The sequence below is a fragment of the Oppia nitens genome, unplaced genomic scaffold, assembly GCF_028296485.1.
Source record: "Oppia nitens isolate AA-2021 unplaced genomic scaffold, nextdenovo-longstitch-racon4-pilon3 scaffold1_pilon_pilon_pilon, whole genome shotgun sequence".
Lineage (NCBI taxonomy): Eukaryota > Metazoa > Arthropoda > Arachnida > Sarcoptiformes > Oppiidae > Oppia > Oppia nitens.
Genome location: NW_026533199.1, coordinates 14066773 through 14087030, shown reverse-complemented (window position 1 = coordinate 14087030; position 20258 = coordinate 14066773). Strand labels below are relative to the sequence as shown.

At 24.8% G+C, this 20258-nt stretch overlaps 1 protein-coding gene across 1 annotated transcript; it reads right to left on the bottom strand.

Annotated features, from left to right (window-relative positions):
* Nucleotides 1–14693: 14693 nt before the first annotated feature.
* On the bottom strand, nucleotides 14694–16088 carry LOC128952268 (uncharacterized). The gene is made up of 3 exons (XM_054297628.1): nucleotides 16052–16088; nucleotides 15316–15968; nucleotides 14694–15180 (listed from the first exon to the last, which is right to left on the bottom strand). The coding sequence occupies exons 1-3, from the start codon at nucleotides 16067–16069 to the stop codon at nucleotides 14817–14819; spliced, it is 1035 nt and encodes a 344-aa protein (XP_054153603.1). The 5' UTR covers nucleotides 16070–16088; the 3' UTR covers nucleotides 14694–14816.
* Nucleotides 16089–20258: the final 4170 nt, after the last annotated feature.

The following is a 20258-nucleotide window of genomic DNA, read 5'->3' as shown; positions in this document are numbered from 1 at the left end:
ATATTGAAATAATTCAAAACTATTGATTGGAAACAAATCCAAACAATAGATACCAATTGTCGGACCAATGGATAGATGTTCCGCATATATAAGCAATTTTAGTCTCATATGTATGGATAGTGTTGTTGTTGTTGTTGTTGTCGGCGGATGTTTAGCCAAATAACTATACAATATATTTATGGGTAAATGTGCCGATCGGCTGATCCATGTATTCATTATGAATACAAAATATGCAATAACTAATAAAAATAATAAAAATAAAACAAATATAATTTTGCCAATCAATGTTGAATCAATATGAAATGTGCCATAAATTATCAATAATAGACAGGGAGTCGATATATAATACATTATAAATGTTATCCATGAAAGAAAATTATTAAATTGTTTAATAATTTTCGAAAAATTATTATGTAATTCAATTAAATCCATAAGTAATTTATAGTAATAAGTTTGTTGTTGTTGTAATTTGTTTGATTTAATTAATAATAAAATTTTTAAATTATTGAAAATTTCCAAATATTTCAATCGACTATAGGCTGCAAATGCATACCATATAGTAAAACCCATATATAAACAACTTAATACTTTTAATAATATTAAAACCGTTAATATATATATTATTAAATATTTCAATATCCACCAATAATAGCTACTAATAGTATGAAATTGGCTAATCAATGCTAAATAATAAGCATATAATTCAACTAGGCTAATTGCTAATGTAGTGAAATAAATTTCAATGTTTATCAATTTGGCCATTTGATTGCATTTATAGGTTATTTGTTTCAATTGAATTAGATTATGTAATTGATATTCAAATATATTATATTTAATTTTATAGATGATATCCAACCAATAAAACTGTCGAATCAATTCCTGATAGTTTAGTACAGTTAGTATAGAAAATGCTGTAAATATACCGATACTTAATGCCAGTCCAATGAGTCTAGGATTGGCTATCGTATAGTTTGGATCGCCTAATAAATCCCAAATCCATAACTTTAAATATATATATAATTTATATATTAATTTAACATGTAAATAAATATTTTTTAAAAAATATTATTATATACCTTATTGATTATAGCTGTTACCAGAAATTTTAGACAATATATAAATATTATAAACTGTGTAATCAATACACAGACAACTCTACGTTTAGACAATTGTTGTCTAAAAACATAACTTTCTAATGAATTGTTTAGAAATATATAAAATCGGCGTTGAATTGATTCAATTATTTCAATAAATGGTTGAATACTTGTATTATAGTTATCATTATTATTATTATTATTATTATTATTATTTGGATTAATTACCTGTTTATTAACAAATAATGATTTTATTTTATTTATTAAATTCATAGTTTAATATAACAAAAAAAATCAGGAAATAATAAACAAAATTAATATTTAAATAAACAATAAATATATTATATTTTTATTTAACTAAAAGTCTGAAAATATAATGTCTATCTGTTTTTAGATTTTTTGTATTTATGACAACAATTATAATGTTATTTCTAAATTAAAATTAAATATATATTGTGTGAAAATTAAAATCTGTCGTAAATTATTATTATATTAATACAAAATAATATATAAAAATTTATTTTCTATTTTTGTTTATATATTGAATATATATTTATATATTATTATATTTTTTATATTATTATATTTTTTATATTATTATATTTTTTATATTATTATATTTTTTATATTATTATATTTTTTATACTGTATTGTTTATATTATAAATAATTATTATATTACGTGTAAATTTAAATGATTTTATCTATCTTTTTCAAATCAAATACACTAAACATGATTTCTAACTAATATTATATTTAGTCCTATTTAATATTAAAATATAATTACAGTTTAACTAAATTATATATATTAATATCTTATAATATAAATATTTATATTTAATTACACAATTTATTGATTAATTAAAATCTAATTATTGTCATATATTTATAATATTTTTTACCTGAGCTCAATAATCATTTAAAATTTCCCATTGAAATAACATTGCTTTGAATAAAAATTGAAAATATAACAATACATTTTTAGCTTTGAGTTAAAATATCGTTGTTGAGGAAGTGTGCACGCATACAAACAGACAAAACTATTATATTAAAGTATAGATTAATAATAAAATTATATTTAGATAAAATTGAAGAAAGCACAATAATAAAAAAAAATATTTTATATTATCTTATTTTTAAAATGTTTTAAATTATAAAAAAATATAATATTTATTTTTGTTTAATATTTAGTGTAAAAAATAAGAAAAAAAAGTTATGAAAGTTTTAAAACTTTTATTTTAAAAATTTTAATTATTTATTTATTTTTATCAACAATTAGTTTGACATAGTTAATAAAAACAAAAAATTACAATTTATCTATATTTAAATTTTAAAGAGTTATAAAAATTTTATAATAAATAATTATTTATTATTATAACATTTTAGTAATTGATTTGATGAGTATATCTATTTTGCAATGAAATTTCTCAATATTATTAGTAAATCAAAAAATTATTTTATATTCAGAAATAAAAAATAAACACAAAAATTATAAGTAAAATAAAATTTATAAAAAAAATTTCAAAATATAAACTTAATTTATATGAATGACATCAACAAAAACATTAATTGACCGCAAATATAGATATATTGAAATAATTGTAAACTATTGATTGGAAACAAATGGCTGCAAATGCATACCATAGACAAAACCATATATAAACTACTTATTATTTTTGATAATACTAATAACATTAGTAAATTGATTATTAAAAATTTTATTAACCAACTATTTGTTGATGTAGTATCAAAATCGCTAATCAATGCTAAATAATAAGCATATAATTCAACTAGGCCAATTGTTAATGTAGTAAAATAAATTTCAATGTTTAACAATTTGGCCATTAAATTGCATTTAAATGTTATTTGTTTCAATTGATTTGGATTAGTTAAATGATATTCAAAACTATTGTATTTGATTTTATAGATAATTTCCATCCAATATAACTGTTGAGTCCATTCCTGATAGTTTAGTACAGTTAGTATAGAAAATACTGTAAATATACCGATACTTATTGCCAGTCCTATAAGTCTAGGATTGGCTATCGTATAGTTAGGATCGCCTAATAAATCCCAAATCCATAACTTTAAATAATATATATAGAAATTTAACAGTAAATAAATAAATTATTTTAAAAATATTATTATATACCTGATTAATAATAGCTGTTGTTAGAAATTTTAGACAACATATGAATAGTATAAACTGTGTAATCAATACACAGACAACTCTACGTTTAGACAATTGTTGTCTACAAACATAACTATCAAATGAATTGTTTAGACATATATAATATCGTCGTTGAATTGATTCAATTATTTCAATAAATGGTTGAATACTAGTATTATAATTGTTATTATTATTAGGATTTATTAGTAGTTTTTTAACAAATAATGTTTTTATTTTATTAATTAAATTCATAATTTAATATAATTAAAAAGGGAAATTTGAAATAATTTGAAACTGAAACAAATTTAATTTTTTTAATTAAAAAATAAAAATATTATTAATTTTTTTAATCAATTTTTTTAATGACTTTGTTTTTACTATGTAGTATTTATGACGACAATTATAATGTTATTTCTAAATAATAATTATTTATTTATAGTTTGAAAATTATTATCTGTATAACATAATTATGATATTTTGTGTAAATATATTTTATTTTATTTTTTCATATCAAAAACAATACACAAAGATTTATAACTACAATACATAATAATACAATATTTTTTTTTAAATTTTTAAATGTTAAAATCTGTTTACTAATTATAATAATAATAATAAATAATAATAATAATTATAATAATAATAATAAATAATAATTATAATTATAATAATAATAATAAATAATAATTATAATTATAATAATAATAATAATAATAATAATAATAATAATAATAATAACAATAATAATAATAATAATAATAATTATTATTATTATTATTTTGTTATTTATACAATTTATATAATAATTATGATATTTCGTGTGTGAACTATATATATATATATATATATATATATATATATATATATATATATATATATATATACTATTTAGTATTTATGACGACAATTATAATGTTATTTCTAAATAATAATTATTTATATATTATGTGTTTATATCTATAAAAAAATATGAGTAATTAATGAAATGTTTTGTATTAGATAAATATAAATTATAGTAATTATATAATTAATAATTAAAATATTACGTGTAATAAAATAATAAAATAAGTTTATATATTAAATCAATATCTAGTGTCTATAATATAAAATAATATATAAATCAATACAAAACAAATCAATAACTATTAAGTGTATTCAAATAAAATATAATTTTATTAAATAATATAATAGTATGTAATAATTTACAAAAACAAACTTAAAATTTATTTTGTAGATAAAGTTATTATTGAATGAAAATAAAATTAAATTATTACAGTATTAAAGTATTATTTATTATAGAAACAATAATAATTAAATTTATATGAATGACATCAACAAAAACATTGATTGACCGCAAATATAGATATATTGAAATAATTCAAAACTATTGAAAGGAAATAAATCCAAACAATAGATACCAATTGTCGGACCAATGGATAGATGTTCCGCATATATAAGCAATTTTAGTCTCATATGTATGGATAGTGTTGTTGTTGTTGTTGTTGTTGTTGTCGGCGGATGTTTAGCCAAATAACTATACAATAGATTTATGGGTAAATGTGCCGATCGGCTGATCCATGAATTCATTATAAATACAAAATATACTAATAATGCTGAAAATAATATAAATAAAACAAATATAATTTTGCCAATCAATGTTGAATCGGTATGAAAGGTGCCATAGATTATCAATAATATAGAGATAGTCGCAAAATAATACATTACAAATAATATCCATGAAAGAAAATTATTAAATTGTTTAATAATTATCGAAAAATTATTATGTAATTCAATTAAATTCATAAGTAATTTATAGTAATAGGTTTGTTGTTGTTGTTGTTGTTGTTGTAATTTGTTTGATATAATTAATAAATTTTTTAGATTATTGAAAATTTCCAAATATTTCAATCGACTATAGGCTGCAAATGCATAATATATTAAAACATAATAATATATATTACATATATATTATAGTTTTGGTAGCTAAGATTATATAATTGGTTAGTTTAGATCAGCCCATGCATGACATACCACACCTCCCTCTCCAGCTATATAAGAGTCAACCGACCCTAACTCGGGGTCTTGATATTGTAGTCGTCTTTTATAATCGTATATGTTTTGTAATAGTTTTTTTATTTCGTTTTTAACAGTTTTTAGTACTTTTGTACTGTTCTTATTTTGTCTAAGTTTTATACTTTTGTATTAAGTATTTAATTTTGATACTCAACAATAAAGTAATATTATTTGATAATTAAAATTGTGTGTTAAATAACAATTCATACAACTATACTGGTGCTGGGGAAAGGGTGGCGCAAGAAACGCCAGTACCGACCGGATCGGCCAAATCGGCCAATCACTTGGGTGGGACAACTGGATGTGTTTGAAGAGTGCTCTACATTTTGACGACCAGTTGTACGGCCGGTACAGCCTTCACAGCCGCTAACCCGAGTTCGGTGCAGCGCTCGTATACAGACATATATTGGCAAAATATATGTTATGTTGTATTTGGTGGAGATCGCAGTGGTATCGATTTTATAAGTACTTTTGCACTAACTAACTATGGATTGGTATGTCTTTTTAATTTTTATTTTATTGATTATTAAATTAATGCAATTGTGTCTAAATTAATACGCTATGTTTTTATGCTTTGTGTTGTTTATACTTTCTATTGCGCTAACAGTATTTAACTTAATATATGAATTTTGCTATTTTAAAAGACCTATACATATAGATATCCCAATAAATGCCTCAAATGAATATTCAGTATAATTGTAAGGATTAGTTTTATTACCAAAAAAACGCATAATATTCACTATCATTACTGTAAACCTTAACTTTAAATGTTACAGTTTTAATGGGTTTATTGCTGTCAAAATTCTTTAAAACTTCCAAAACTGAAACACTATTGAATAGAGAATATGTTTCACACATGTTATCAGTGAACCCCACGTACGGTACAGTAGAGTTAGACATTAAAGAAATTAGATATAATAAACAGTTAGATTTATTTGTTAAAATTGAGTAAAAGTAGTTTCCAAAAGTTTGAAAAAGTAATTAAAAAAGTAATAAAACACAAAATAGCGTTAAAATAATTACTATATTACATAAAACAGCAATAAAAATGCCCAGAAAAATTAGAAAAGCTCACTCTCGTAACACATCACAGTCACTCACTAGGAGTGAAACTAATCCCACAGTTAACACAGTAACACGAAATTCAAATAACACTATCACACAAACAGATGTTTTAACACCAGAAAACAGTCTTAATGTTAATAGTAGTGGTTTAACTGAACAAAATGAACCATTAAATCAAATTAATGGCCAAAATGCAAGTAATTATGTCAATCCCCTAATTGGCCAAAATGACCAAAACAGTCAAACTAGCCCACATATTGAAAGCAATAAAAATAATTGCCAAAATAGATCTATGGGAACAAATTTAAGTACTGTAAACAACAATTTAAATAATGTTACAAATATTACCAACAGTACAGAAAAGCCTAAACCCAAAAGTGAATTTAGATCAATAATTACTGTCGGATCAATTACACCCCAATCATTTGATGGTAGTAATGACATAGATGATTGGATCGGTCATTTTATTTATGTGAGTAAATGCAATAACTGGAATGATGATATGAAAAAGCTTCGATTACCAGTTCACTTAAAATCCACTGCAGAAATGTGGTATAAAGAATTTGCAAAGCTAGACATTGATAGCAATTATGAGGGAACACTCACTTTATCCCAGATTTATGATGGCTTAAGAGAAGCTTTTAGACCAAAAAATTATAGATCTATTTATCACTCAAATCTCATTTGCAGACACCAAGGTCTAAGTGAACCAGTAGCAAACTATCATTATGATGTTATACGGTTATGTAATAAAAGTAATCCAAATATGGAAGAACAGGATAAGATAACTCATGTAATGAGAGGCTTAAAGTCAGGAATGTTAGAAAAGGTTTTAGTATTTGAACCCAAAACTTGCATTGATTTGTTAGGAAAACTCAGAAGTATTGAAGAGTCTGAAATACTTGCCTCGCAGAGACCCACCTATAATTATTTGCTATTAAATGACCCGAAAAACAGTACTAAAACACCAATATCTGTACCAAATAACAATAGGGACATTAATCTAAGTGCAGATGTCAATCCAAATACTGTGACCAATTTTGCCAAATCGGCCAACGCGGCCAAGGCAGACTCAAAATCAGAGATAGCCCAGTTGTGTGAATTAGTAAAAAGTTTTATGATAACACAAAATAATAATAACAATTATCGTAACAACAATTATAATAACAATAATTTCCGTAACAATGGTTATCGTAACAATAACAGTAACAGGTTTCAATATAGGCGTACTGTTGATGGGCGTCCCGTGTGTGACATTTGTCATAAACCTGGACATTTTGCTAAAACTTGTTATCACAATAAGATTAATAATACGGAGCCCAAAACTGTTGTTAATGCTAAAGAAAATAACAGTTCGGGAAACGAGTGATGGCGGCGGTCATCACTAATGCCGTCGCCGATACCCACTGTTATATAATCAATATTAAAGATATGCATTTAACAATTGACGGCTATGTAAATAAAACCCCATATATTATGTTGATTGATACCGGATCCGCCCGGTCTATTATTAGTAAAAATGAATTTAATAAATTCAAAAATTTAAGTTTAAATTTATGCTCTCATCCTATATTAAAACTAGCCAACGGTACTACAATGGTACCGGTTGGCAAAGCTAACTGTACAGTTTCAATTGATAAATATAATTATTTAATCGAATTTATAGTCTATGATAACCTACCATTTAATGTACTTTTAGGTTTAGATTTTTGTATCAAATCTGAACTTAATATTGATTTTAAGCAACTAAAAGCTAATTATCAAAGTTTAGTAAAACTTCCATTTTATAACCATAATTTTTATAATAATGTAAATAATGATTGTAAATTAAAGATAAAATCCAGTACTACTATACCTAAAAATAGTGGCCGATGGGTTGAAGTTAACACAATAAATAAATGTATTAATGATTTATATTTTGAACCAAGCGTTGAATTTCAAATTAAATTTAATGTATTAATTTTTGATTCGCTAATCAAATATGAGAATAATAAATTTATTATTAACACCTTACCATCAGATGTATTTATAAGAGAAAATACTACTATAGGTACAGTTCAAAATATAGACAATGTTGAATTGCTTACGGCAACCCATGAAACCGAAACGGCCAAATTGGCCAAATCGACCTATGCGGTCAATGATACACAAAATAATGATTCATTTGAATTTAATATTAACGATAACTTAACTGTTGAACAATATGATAAAATTAAATGTTTTTTATTAAAATATAATAACATTTTCGCTAACTCAATCTCTGATATCACTAAAACCGATATAATCACACATAATATAAAATTAACAACTGATGATCCCATTCATCAGCCACCATATAGGGCCAGCCCGAAAGATCTCATTGTAATGAATGATCAAATTGACGAAATGTTAAAAGCGGGTATAATTAGAGAATCAAATAGCCCATATGCTAGCCCTGTTGTAATGGTTAAAAAATCAAATGGACAGTTAAGGTTTTGTTGTGATTACCGTAATTTAAACAAAATAACCGAAAAAGATAGTTATCCTTTGCCGAGAATAAATGACTTGATGACAGCATTTACCGGTTCTAAGTTTTTCACAACCCTAGACTTCATATCAGGTTATTGGCAAGTGGCCGTCGAACCAAAAGATATCCCTAAAACTGCATTTATAACACCTAATGGATTGTATGAATGGGAAGTAATGCCATTTGGTTTGACCGGTGCACCTGCTACTTTCCAACGCATGGTTAATAAGCTAATAGCGGGTTTAAGATACAATACATGTGTCGCCTATTTAGACGATATAATAGTATATGCCCCAGACTTTGACATACATTTAGACCGATTGGCCCAATTGTTCGATAGGATCGAATTGGCCAACTTAAAACTTCAAAAACAAAAATGTCATTTTGCTAAAAAATGAAATAAAATTTTTAGGTTGGATCGTAGGATCCGACGGTATCAAACCTGACGATAAAAAAGTATTAGCAATTACTAATTTTAGATCGCCTAAAAATGTTAAAGAAATTAAGAGATTTCTAGGTATGTGCGGTTATTATAGAGATTCAATGAGTGAGTTTAGCAAATTAGCTTCCCCGTTATTGAGATTATTAAGAAAACATGTACAGTGGCAATGGACTATATTAGAGGAAAATGCAGTAAACAATTTAAAAAAATGTTTGTCCAGTGCTCCTGTACTCGTACATTATGACCAAAATTTAGATGTTAGACTTCATACAGATGCCAGTTTAGAGGGATTAGGTTATGTATTATTACATATAATTGAAGGCAAAGAACACCCAATTAAATATGGTAGTCGTTCACTAAATAACTGTGAAATAAATTATGCAACAACCGAATTAGAAGCGCTCGCAGTATTTTTTGCAGTTAAACAAAACCGTCATTATTTGTTAGGAAAATATTTCGAAATAGTTACCGATCACCACTCCCTGTGCTGGATGTTCCGATCTAAAAGTCCGACACGACGGATAGCCCGATGGGTACTTGAATTAGCTGAATATGATTTCAAAATTGTCTATAAATCAGGTGCTTATCATTTAGATGCCGATGCACTATCGAGATCGCCTCTAAAATTAACTAACGTTGAAATCGGTCAAATTGGTCAAAATGATCAAACTGGACCAAATTTTGATGAAATGTTGTTGAACGTAAATGACATCAATTTAGTTGAATTGCAACAGCAGGATGAATGGTGTAAGAATGTAATTAAAAAGTTTGAAAATATTACAAACAAACCCCAGTATATATCTGGAGGAAAAAGTTTCGAATTAATAGACGGTATTTTATATCGAAAAATCGATAATGGTTTTGGTCCTATTTATCAATTATTAGTACCGAAAATATTACGTAAAGACATACTATATACTAACCACAACGATCCGGTTAGCGGACACTTAGGAATTATTAGATGCTATGCAAAAATGAGGGAAAAATATTACTGGAAAAAAATGTTTCGGTCAATTAGTCAGTACATCAATCAATGTATAGATTGTCAAACAAAAAAGAAACCGCAGCGGAAACCTATAGGTTTTGGTCAGATAATGGACACACCTGTCATACCTTTCTCGACAATTGGTTGTGATCTTCTCGGTCCATTCCCTCTGTCTTACAATAATAAAAGACATATAGTCGTTTGTACTGATCATTGCACGCGTTATGTCATCACAGGTGCACTTGAGGATAGTAAAGCTGAAACAGTTGCAAATTTTATTATACATAATGTAGTACTTATATATGGAGCACCTGCAGTCATATTAACTGATCAGGGAAAATGTTTCACCTCAACACTAATGCAAAAATTGTTTGATTCATTTGATACAATACATTCACGTACATCTAGTTATCACCCACAAACAAATGCATTAGTTGAAAATTTTAACAAAACGCTAGCTAATATGTTATCCCAATATTGTGATTACGATCAAAAAAATTGGCCAGATAGTTTACCTTATGTCACTTTTGCTCACAATACTACTCCTCAAGAAACAACCAAATTTAGTGCCTACAAACTGTTGTTTGGTAGAGAAGCTAGATTACCGATAGACACCTTACTAAGAACACCAGTTATTGATGAGATACCAGAACTTTTTGAGCAAAATTTAGAAAATGCTAGATTATTAGCCAATACAAACATTAAGGATATGCAGTTAAAAAATAAGTATTATTATGATAAAAAGAGACTAAATATAGATTTTAAAATTGGTGATAAAGTAATGGTATTCACACCGATTAGGAAACGTAATCTGAGTACAAAACTTTTACATCGAATGTTTGGTCCATTCACCGTAACAGAAATTATAACACCAGTAACGGTAAAAGTAGTTAACGTAGACTCAAATAGATCCGAAGTAGTACATACTAGTAGATTAACAAAATTTAATGAGAATTTTGAATTGGAAATTTTACATGAAAATGACTTAACTGTTGAGCCAGTGAATGATTGGTCAAATTGTCCAAATCGGCCAACACAGACAAATCAGTCTAAAGATCTAATAAAAAATAATATTAAAAAGAAAAAGAAAAAACCAATTGTCAAGGTAATTAATAAACAAAATACGTTTAGAAAACACAGTAAATATGGACGTATATTAAAAGCTCCTGATCGCTATAGGTCTGAAAATTAAATTAAATAAATATTTTAAATCAAATTATTATAAAATAACTATTGTTTTTAGAATTGATGGATCGATTTATTAAAATAAAATGTAATATATTGCCTAAAAAACTATTTGTGAGACGTTAGCGCTAAAGTCTGCACAATATAGAAAGAAAATTAATGAATGAAATAAAAATAAATTGAATGAAAAATAAATTGATTAGATAAGAAATAAGAAAAAAAATAAGTGCACATTTGAAAATAAATTATGAAAAAAGTGAATAAAAAATGAGTAAATTAGAAAAATTAATTGAATTAAAAAAAATTGGGTTAAAATTAAATAAAAGGCAATTGAGTTTAAAAGTAATACATGATAGTTTTGACTACTGGACATATAGGTCAGTTTGATCGGATCGGCCGGTTTGATCAAACTGTCAGATTGTGCCCTAACATAACAGTCTGTATTTTAGTTTTGAAACTATAGTTAAGAATATGTAAATGAAAAAAGAAATAAATAAAATAATAGGTTATAAAAAAATAATTTTGATTTTAATAATGTTGAATAAATAATTAGAATTAAATAATTAAGTAATACAATTACCTTACAATTAACAATAAAAATAAAAAAAAAATAATGCGATTGAGTTAGAAATTACAAAAAAAAAATACAAAATAAATTACAGAATATAATCTTATCAAAATATTAGTTTTTTAAATAAAATGTAATAAATAATTTATATATCTATAAAAATATTATACCCACACACATACACATACATACATACATATACGCACACATACATACACACATACATACACACATATACACACACACATACACCCACACACACACATACACACACATATACACATATACAAACACATAAAAAAAACATAAAAACATATACAACCACATACAACCACATACAGACACTTACAAAAATAAGGTATACCATATCTATACCATAAGTATACCATATGTATACCATATGTATACCATATGTATACCATATGTCTACTATATATGTACATGTATATCATAAAAAACAAACCGCCCATACAATTTATCAAATATTACAGTGTTCAAGTATATGGTCCTGGTAATTACTGACTAGTGCTGCGGGTTCTAGTGTCATAGTAATAGTACCGGTGCAGCTCATACTACTAGTGGACAGGGATCTATATGTGGTATACCATAACTGAACAAACATGTAGAATGTAGACTATACATATAAAAACAAACATAAATATATTATTTTAATGTTATGTAATAAAATCAGATATAATGCCAATCATATAAATAAATCAAATTAAAAATATAATATTAAAAAAAAATATGATTTTATATCATATAGTTATAAATATATAGAAATAGTATAAAATGCTACTCATAATTATGTTATAATCTTTAACTATATTCAAGTGTTTTAATTAATATAGATTACAATAATTTAAATAACTACAAAAAAATATAACCAAATAATTATTTAAATTATAGTAAAAAAAAATAAACAACAAATATATATATAAAATTTACTAATTTTATAACTATTTTTGTTAAACAAAAAAAATAGAAAATTATGTAACTAAATGATAAAAAATTAAATAACAAATATCTAAATAATCAACAAATTACACGATAATTGAATTATTTTTAAAAAAAATAATTTTTATTTAAATTATATAATAATCTTAGTTATATGTTATTAAACATTTAACCATGGTAATATTGGCCAAATTGGCTAAATTGACAAAATTGACATATTTATACAGTAATAATTAAATTTAAATGAAAATTGTAAATACAGTTTAATGTTTAAAAAAAATAATAATTTTTAAACAATAATTTTCATACATATTATTTAAAAACGTTATAAAATAATGTGTGTTAAATTGAAATAATGTTTCTTAATGTGATTGTTTAGTTTGATTTACAATATAATAAAAAGTCTATATTTATAATACTAATATGTAAATCAAATTATTTAAAAAAAAAATATTTAGTAAACAAAACAATTTTTTTATTAGTACTAAAATAATATCTATACATAATTATATCATTATATTTATACACATAATTATAATTGTAACCTTAAAAAAATATTTAAAAATAATTTATCACAAATATTATTTTTTATAAAAAAATAATTTACTGTAATATTCTATATATTTTCTACATATATATTTGTCAAAATAGTTACAATATAGTTAAAAAATTGCCAAATTGGCAAAATTGATTAATTGGTTTAACTAAATATAGTTTCATAACTTTTAAGATATATATAATAACATAAATTAAATAATAATTTTTTTATTACTGTTAATTACTATTTACTATTGTTTTGACTAATTGTTTAAAAAGAATAGACAAAAAAAAGTAATTTTTTAAATGTTTTTTTTAAACAAAAAAAAATGTATGTTTGAATTAGATATCAATTATTGTTATATATACCCAAACAAAACAAACAAAAAACAGCCTAACTAACGATATGAAGTTTGGCGTGAATTAATGTCGAGGTGTTCATCATGTAGTGCTTTACTTTCAGGTGATTGTGTATGTCGTGGACAGTCGAATTAGGTCCGGTAGCCAAACATTGCCCACATATGGGACAACAAGGCGAGTATAACCGGAAAAAAACAAATTGATGAACAGTCCTACCGGTTAACACTTCCCATCCCATATATGACGATTTTTGATAGCTTTCAAACAATCGTTGTTTGTCTTTAACTGCGTTGGCGTTGGTCAGGTGTCCATACAGTTGGATGACTTTTTGATTACTTCCAGAAATAGTTTCTAAATATCCAGATTCGGTGGGAATTATGTCGGGACTTAAACCCCAATGAGATCCCAATTTGATAGCTCGGTTAGACTGTGATACCATATGTAGTCTACGATCAATGGGAACATTGTGACCGTCATTTGTCCACTCAACGCCTCCCAGACTAACTTCATCGACACCGTCAACCAGATTGTCTTCAACATCTGTGTTATCGTCTGAATCGTTCAAATTGTCCAAATTGTTCGAATCGGCCGATCCCTCATTGGCCAAAACATTAAGCCAGTTAACACCTAACATATCAGGCCCGACACTCTGAGCAAACTCTTTACTAAAAAAAATAATAACTATTAACTAAAATATTCAATAAGTGAATAATAAAACCTTACAATTGATCACCGATTGTGTCAAATCTCTGTTTATACGACTCGACTATATTAAGTGACTCTTGTAATTCAAAGTGAAGTCTATTGACATCAGCTGTCAATTGAGGACAACGATTGCAGATATTTTGCTAAAGAAACTAATTATAACAACATTTCTAATAATCAACTAAAATAGATAATACCTGTACTCCAGAATTCATACGCTTACGTTTATTGCCAGTGTCTCTGTTATCGAGATATTCATCACCCGATTGGTCCATTGAGACGTCAGTGTCGTCCATGGGTTCAGCTATAAAGTTATCAATTGAAGTACTAACCCGTCCAGACATTTGACTGCTGGCCATTTCAATACATTTGGCGGAAGCATTACTGAAACGAGTCATCCATTTACCAAAATTGCGTCCACACGTTCCTAACTTATTGACGGCCAATGCGAACATTTCATCATTGAGTGAATCCAAGTCCTCCAGAGTCGGAGATTCTGGTAAACCTGTTGTTGATTGAATACGAGTGGGTGTCCTGTAATGAGTTATAAGAAAAAAATTTTAGTAATAATATTGTATAATAAGTCTAAAACATAAAATTGATCAAATCGGCCAAATCGGCCAAATCGACCAACACTTGAATTGTAACGAATAACAGTTGAATACAAACCGTAGTTGTGTGTTGTCAGAAGTCTCAGCACTTGTAGTACCCAAACACTGGCCATCGGTATCGGTATTAATGGGTATCCCGTTGTTGGCCTCATTTACAGACAAACCATTGTCATCGTTGGTATCGTTAACAGCAATAATAGGATTACTATAGTCGGCGCCGATATCTGATACTCTATAGTGCTGTACGGTATCTGTGTCTGAATGAACAGTCGTGTCAATAACAGATTGAACAACACTGACGACTCGATTATGACTATCTCTGTCGATATCGATCACCAATCGATGGTCAACTGAGTCATCGCTTTGATCACCAAATATATCCCCAGTTGTATCGCCGACTGTACCATCATTTTTGTCAACAATGTTGGCATTACTATTGATACCGATTTCGGTAGAGTTATCATCGATATCATTGACTATTGGGACAGTATTGTCGTCCGATCGACTTTCGGGTTGTCCACTGGTAGTGTCATCAATGGGGTTATCAATAGTGTCATCCAAAGCACCGATTCTTTGCTCAGCAATTGTTTCGGCAGATTGACTGTCGTTTTGACCACTATTGGTCTCATCAATTGTGTCGGCAATCGTCTCATCAATTGTTTTCTCATTTTGATCGTGTGTTTGACCGCCAACTGATTGATCAAATAATATCTTAAAAAAAACATTAAAAAAACAATCAATAATTAGTTTAAAAAAAAATATATTGTAATTAATAATAATATTAATCTAATTACCGATCGACTGGAATCCATTGAAAAGAGTATAACAAACAAAAATATTTTTAATTAATTTAAAAAAATACTAATTATTTTTTTTAACAAACAAAATAATTTGAAACTTTTTGGTTAAACATTATTGAAACTACAAATAATTTCATATAAATCACGTGATCTGTGATCAACTGTTTTTTTTTATTGTTGACCAATCATGTGATCAGTAGCCATACAATACTAATATAGTATATAATATTTCAACTCTGACTGATTTTTACTAATTAGCTTATTATAAAAAAAATTATAGATTTTTATTTCAAAAAACTTTTTATATATAAAAAAGTTTTTTTAGTAATATTTTATTTTACGTTATTTTACAAGAATTAGATTTTAATTTTAATTATAATCAAAATATCATATTATTTTATAATAATTTTAAAATATATTTAAGGACTAAATTGGCGTTTAATGTATAAATTAAATATATTAAATGATTGTCATACAAAATAGACTAGGATGACCAGTTTGACCAAAATGATCAAATCGGTCAAAAAGTTTATTTTGTGTAGACATAGTGTGCCCACTTCACCCAATTTATGTAATAGGTTTTTCACCTAAATTATTGGTTTGTAATCATAATTAAAGGTTTTCCCCTATTAATTAATAGTGGAAATAATTGTACTGATTGATAAGATAATTAGTATTAATTAAATATTAACTATATATATATAACAACTTTAAATTTTTATAATTGTTTTATTGTAACGGTTGGCTTTTATTTAACTGTGGGGGGATAAAACATAATAATATATATTACATATATATTATAGTTTTGGTAGCTAAGATTATATAATTGGTTAGTTTAGATCAGCCCATGCATGACATACCACACCTCCCTCTCCAGCTATATAAGAGTCAACCGACCCTAACTCGGGGTCTTGATATTGTAGTCGTCTTTTATAATCGTATATGTTTTGTAATAGTTTTTTTATTTCGTTTTTAACAGTTTTTAGTACTTTTGTACTGTTCTTATTTTGTCTAAGTTTTATACTTTTGTATTAAGTATTTAATTTTGATACTCAACAATAAAGTAATATTATTTGATAATTAAAATTGTGTGTTAAATAACAATTCATACAACTATACTGGTGCTGGGGAAAGGGTGGCGCAAGAAACGCCAGTACCGACCGGATCGGCCAAATCGGCCAATCACTTGGGTGGGACAACTGGATGTGTTTGAAGAGTGCTCTACATTTTGACGACCAGTTGTACGGCCGGTACAGCCTTCACAGCCGCTAACCCGAGTTCGGTGCAGCGCTCGTATACAGACATATATTGGCAAAATATATGTTATGTTGTAATATACAAAAACCCAAATATATACTACTTGTTAGTTTCGATAATACTAACAAAATTAGTAAATTAATTGCTAAAAATTTCAATATCCACCAGTAATTACTTGATGTTGTAGTATCAAAATAGCCTATCAATGCTAAATAATAAGCATATAATTCAACTAGGCCAATTGTTAAGGTAGTAAAATAAATTTCAATGTTTAACAATTTGGCCATTAGATTGCATTTATAGGTTATTTGTTTCAATTGAATTGGATTATGTAATTGATATTCAAATCTATTGTATTTGATTTTATAAAAAATTTCCATCCAATATAACTGTTGAATCAATTCCTGATAGTTTAGTACAGTTAACATAGAAATTGCTGTAAATATACCGATACTTATTGCCAGTCCAATAAGTCTAGGATTGGCTATCGTATAGTTTGGATCGCCTAATAGATCCCAAATCCATAACTTTAAATATAAATACATATAATTTATATATATATTAATTTAAAACAATAAATAAAAAATTTTTAATAAATATTATTACGGTATATACCTCATTGATAATAGCTGTTACCAGAAATTTTAGACAACATATGAATAGTATAAACTGTGTTAACAATACACAGACAACTCTACGTTTAGACAATTGTTGTCTACAAACATAACTATCAAATGAATTGTTTAGACTTATATAATATCGGCGTAGAATTGATTCAATAATTTCAATAAATGGTTTAATACTAGTATAGTTGTCATTATTATTTGGATTTATTATCAGTTTATTTAAAAATAATGATTTTATTTTATTTATTAAATTCATAGTTTAATATAACAAAAAAAATTAAATAATAAACAAATTTAATATTTAAATAAGCAATAAATATATTATTATTATTATTATTATATTTTAATTTATCTATAAGTCTGAAAATATAATGTATCTGTTTTTAAATATTTTATATTTATGATTAACAATTATAATGTTATTTTAAAATTAAAATTAGATAAATATTGTGTGAAAATTAAAATCTGTCGTAAATTATTATGTATTAATACAAAATAATATATAAAATTTATTTTCTATTTTTTTGTATATATATACTGTATATATTGAATATATATTTTTATATATTTTTAAATATTTTTAATATTATTTATATTATAAATAATTATGATATTTCGTGTAAATTTAAATGAGTCACTGACTTACTAATAGCCTATCGATTATCGATATTCAACAAACAGCCCCAAACAGCCCAAAACAGCCCCCAAACAGCCCCCAAACAGCCCCAAACAGCCCCCAAACAGCCCACAAACAGCCCCAAACAGCCCCCAAACAGCCCACAAACGCAAAACGCAAACCCAAACGCCTGTTAGTTAGATATTAATTATCGAAACAATAATTTTTTAATTTATTTATTAATCTACTTTTAACCAAAATATAAAATATTTTATTTACGCTTTTTATCTCTAATTTTAATTGAAACATATTTTAAATTTAATTAAAAAATATATATATATATTTAATATAAATATAATATAAATATAACATCTATTATTAATAATAAACAATTTAATTAATAAAAATATATTTAATATGTTATATTTTATTAATTGAATTTTTTATTTTTTAAAAACAGACGTTATATTTATATTTATATTTTTATTAAATATATTTTTTTAAATAAATATTTATAAAATAATTTAATTTATTTTATTAATTGTACTATGAATTTAATATTTAAAATATTGTTTTATTTGATTTATTTGACTAATTTGATTTAATTAATAATTTTTTTTAAAATTATTGAAAAATTTCTAAATATTTCAATCGACTATAGGCTGAAAATGCATAACTTACAGTAAAACCCATATATATATAATATACTTGTAAACTTTGATAATACTAACAAAATTTAGTAAATTGATTGTTAAAAATTTTAATATCCACCACAAGTAATTACTTGATGTAGTTTATTAACTAATAATGTTTTTATTTTATGTATAACATATTCATAATTTAATATAACTTTAATATGATTTTTAAAATAATAAACAAATATATAAAACAATAAAAAGAAAATATTAGTATTATTTTTATTAAATTTATCTAAAATTCTTGAAAAAACTTTAATGAATCTGTTTTTTTTGTTTATTTAGTTAATTATGACAACAATTATAAAGTTATTTCTAAATAATAATTATTTATATATATATTGTGTAATTAATGCTATTAACCTATGTTTTGTATTAGATAAATATATATTATAGTAATTATATAATTAATAATTAAAATATTACGTGTAATATTGTTTAACAAAATAATATAATAAAATAAGTTTATATATTAAAGCAATATTTAATAGTAAATAAAATTCTAATGTCTATAATATAAAAATAATATATAAATCAATACAAAACAAATCAATAAATATTAAGTGTATTTATCTAAAAGTCTGAAAATATAATGTATCTGTTTTTTGAATTTTTTTTTGTATTTATAATAACAATTATAATGTTATTTCTAAATTAAAATTAGATATATATTGTGTGTGAAAATTAAAATCTGTCGTAAATTATTATGTATTAATACAAAATAATATATAAAAATTTATTTTCTATTTTTGTTTATATATTGAATATATAATTTATTATATATTTTTATATTATTTATATTATAAATAATTATAATATTTCGTGTAAATTTCAATGATTTTATTTTTTTTCAAGTCAAATACACTATATAAAATTTCTAACTAATATTATATTTAGTCTATTTAATATTAAAATATAATTATAGTTTAACTAAATTTTATATTAATATTGTATAATATAAATATCTTTTTTTAATATTTTTAATTAATTACACAATTTTACACAAT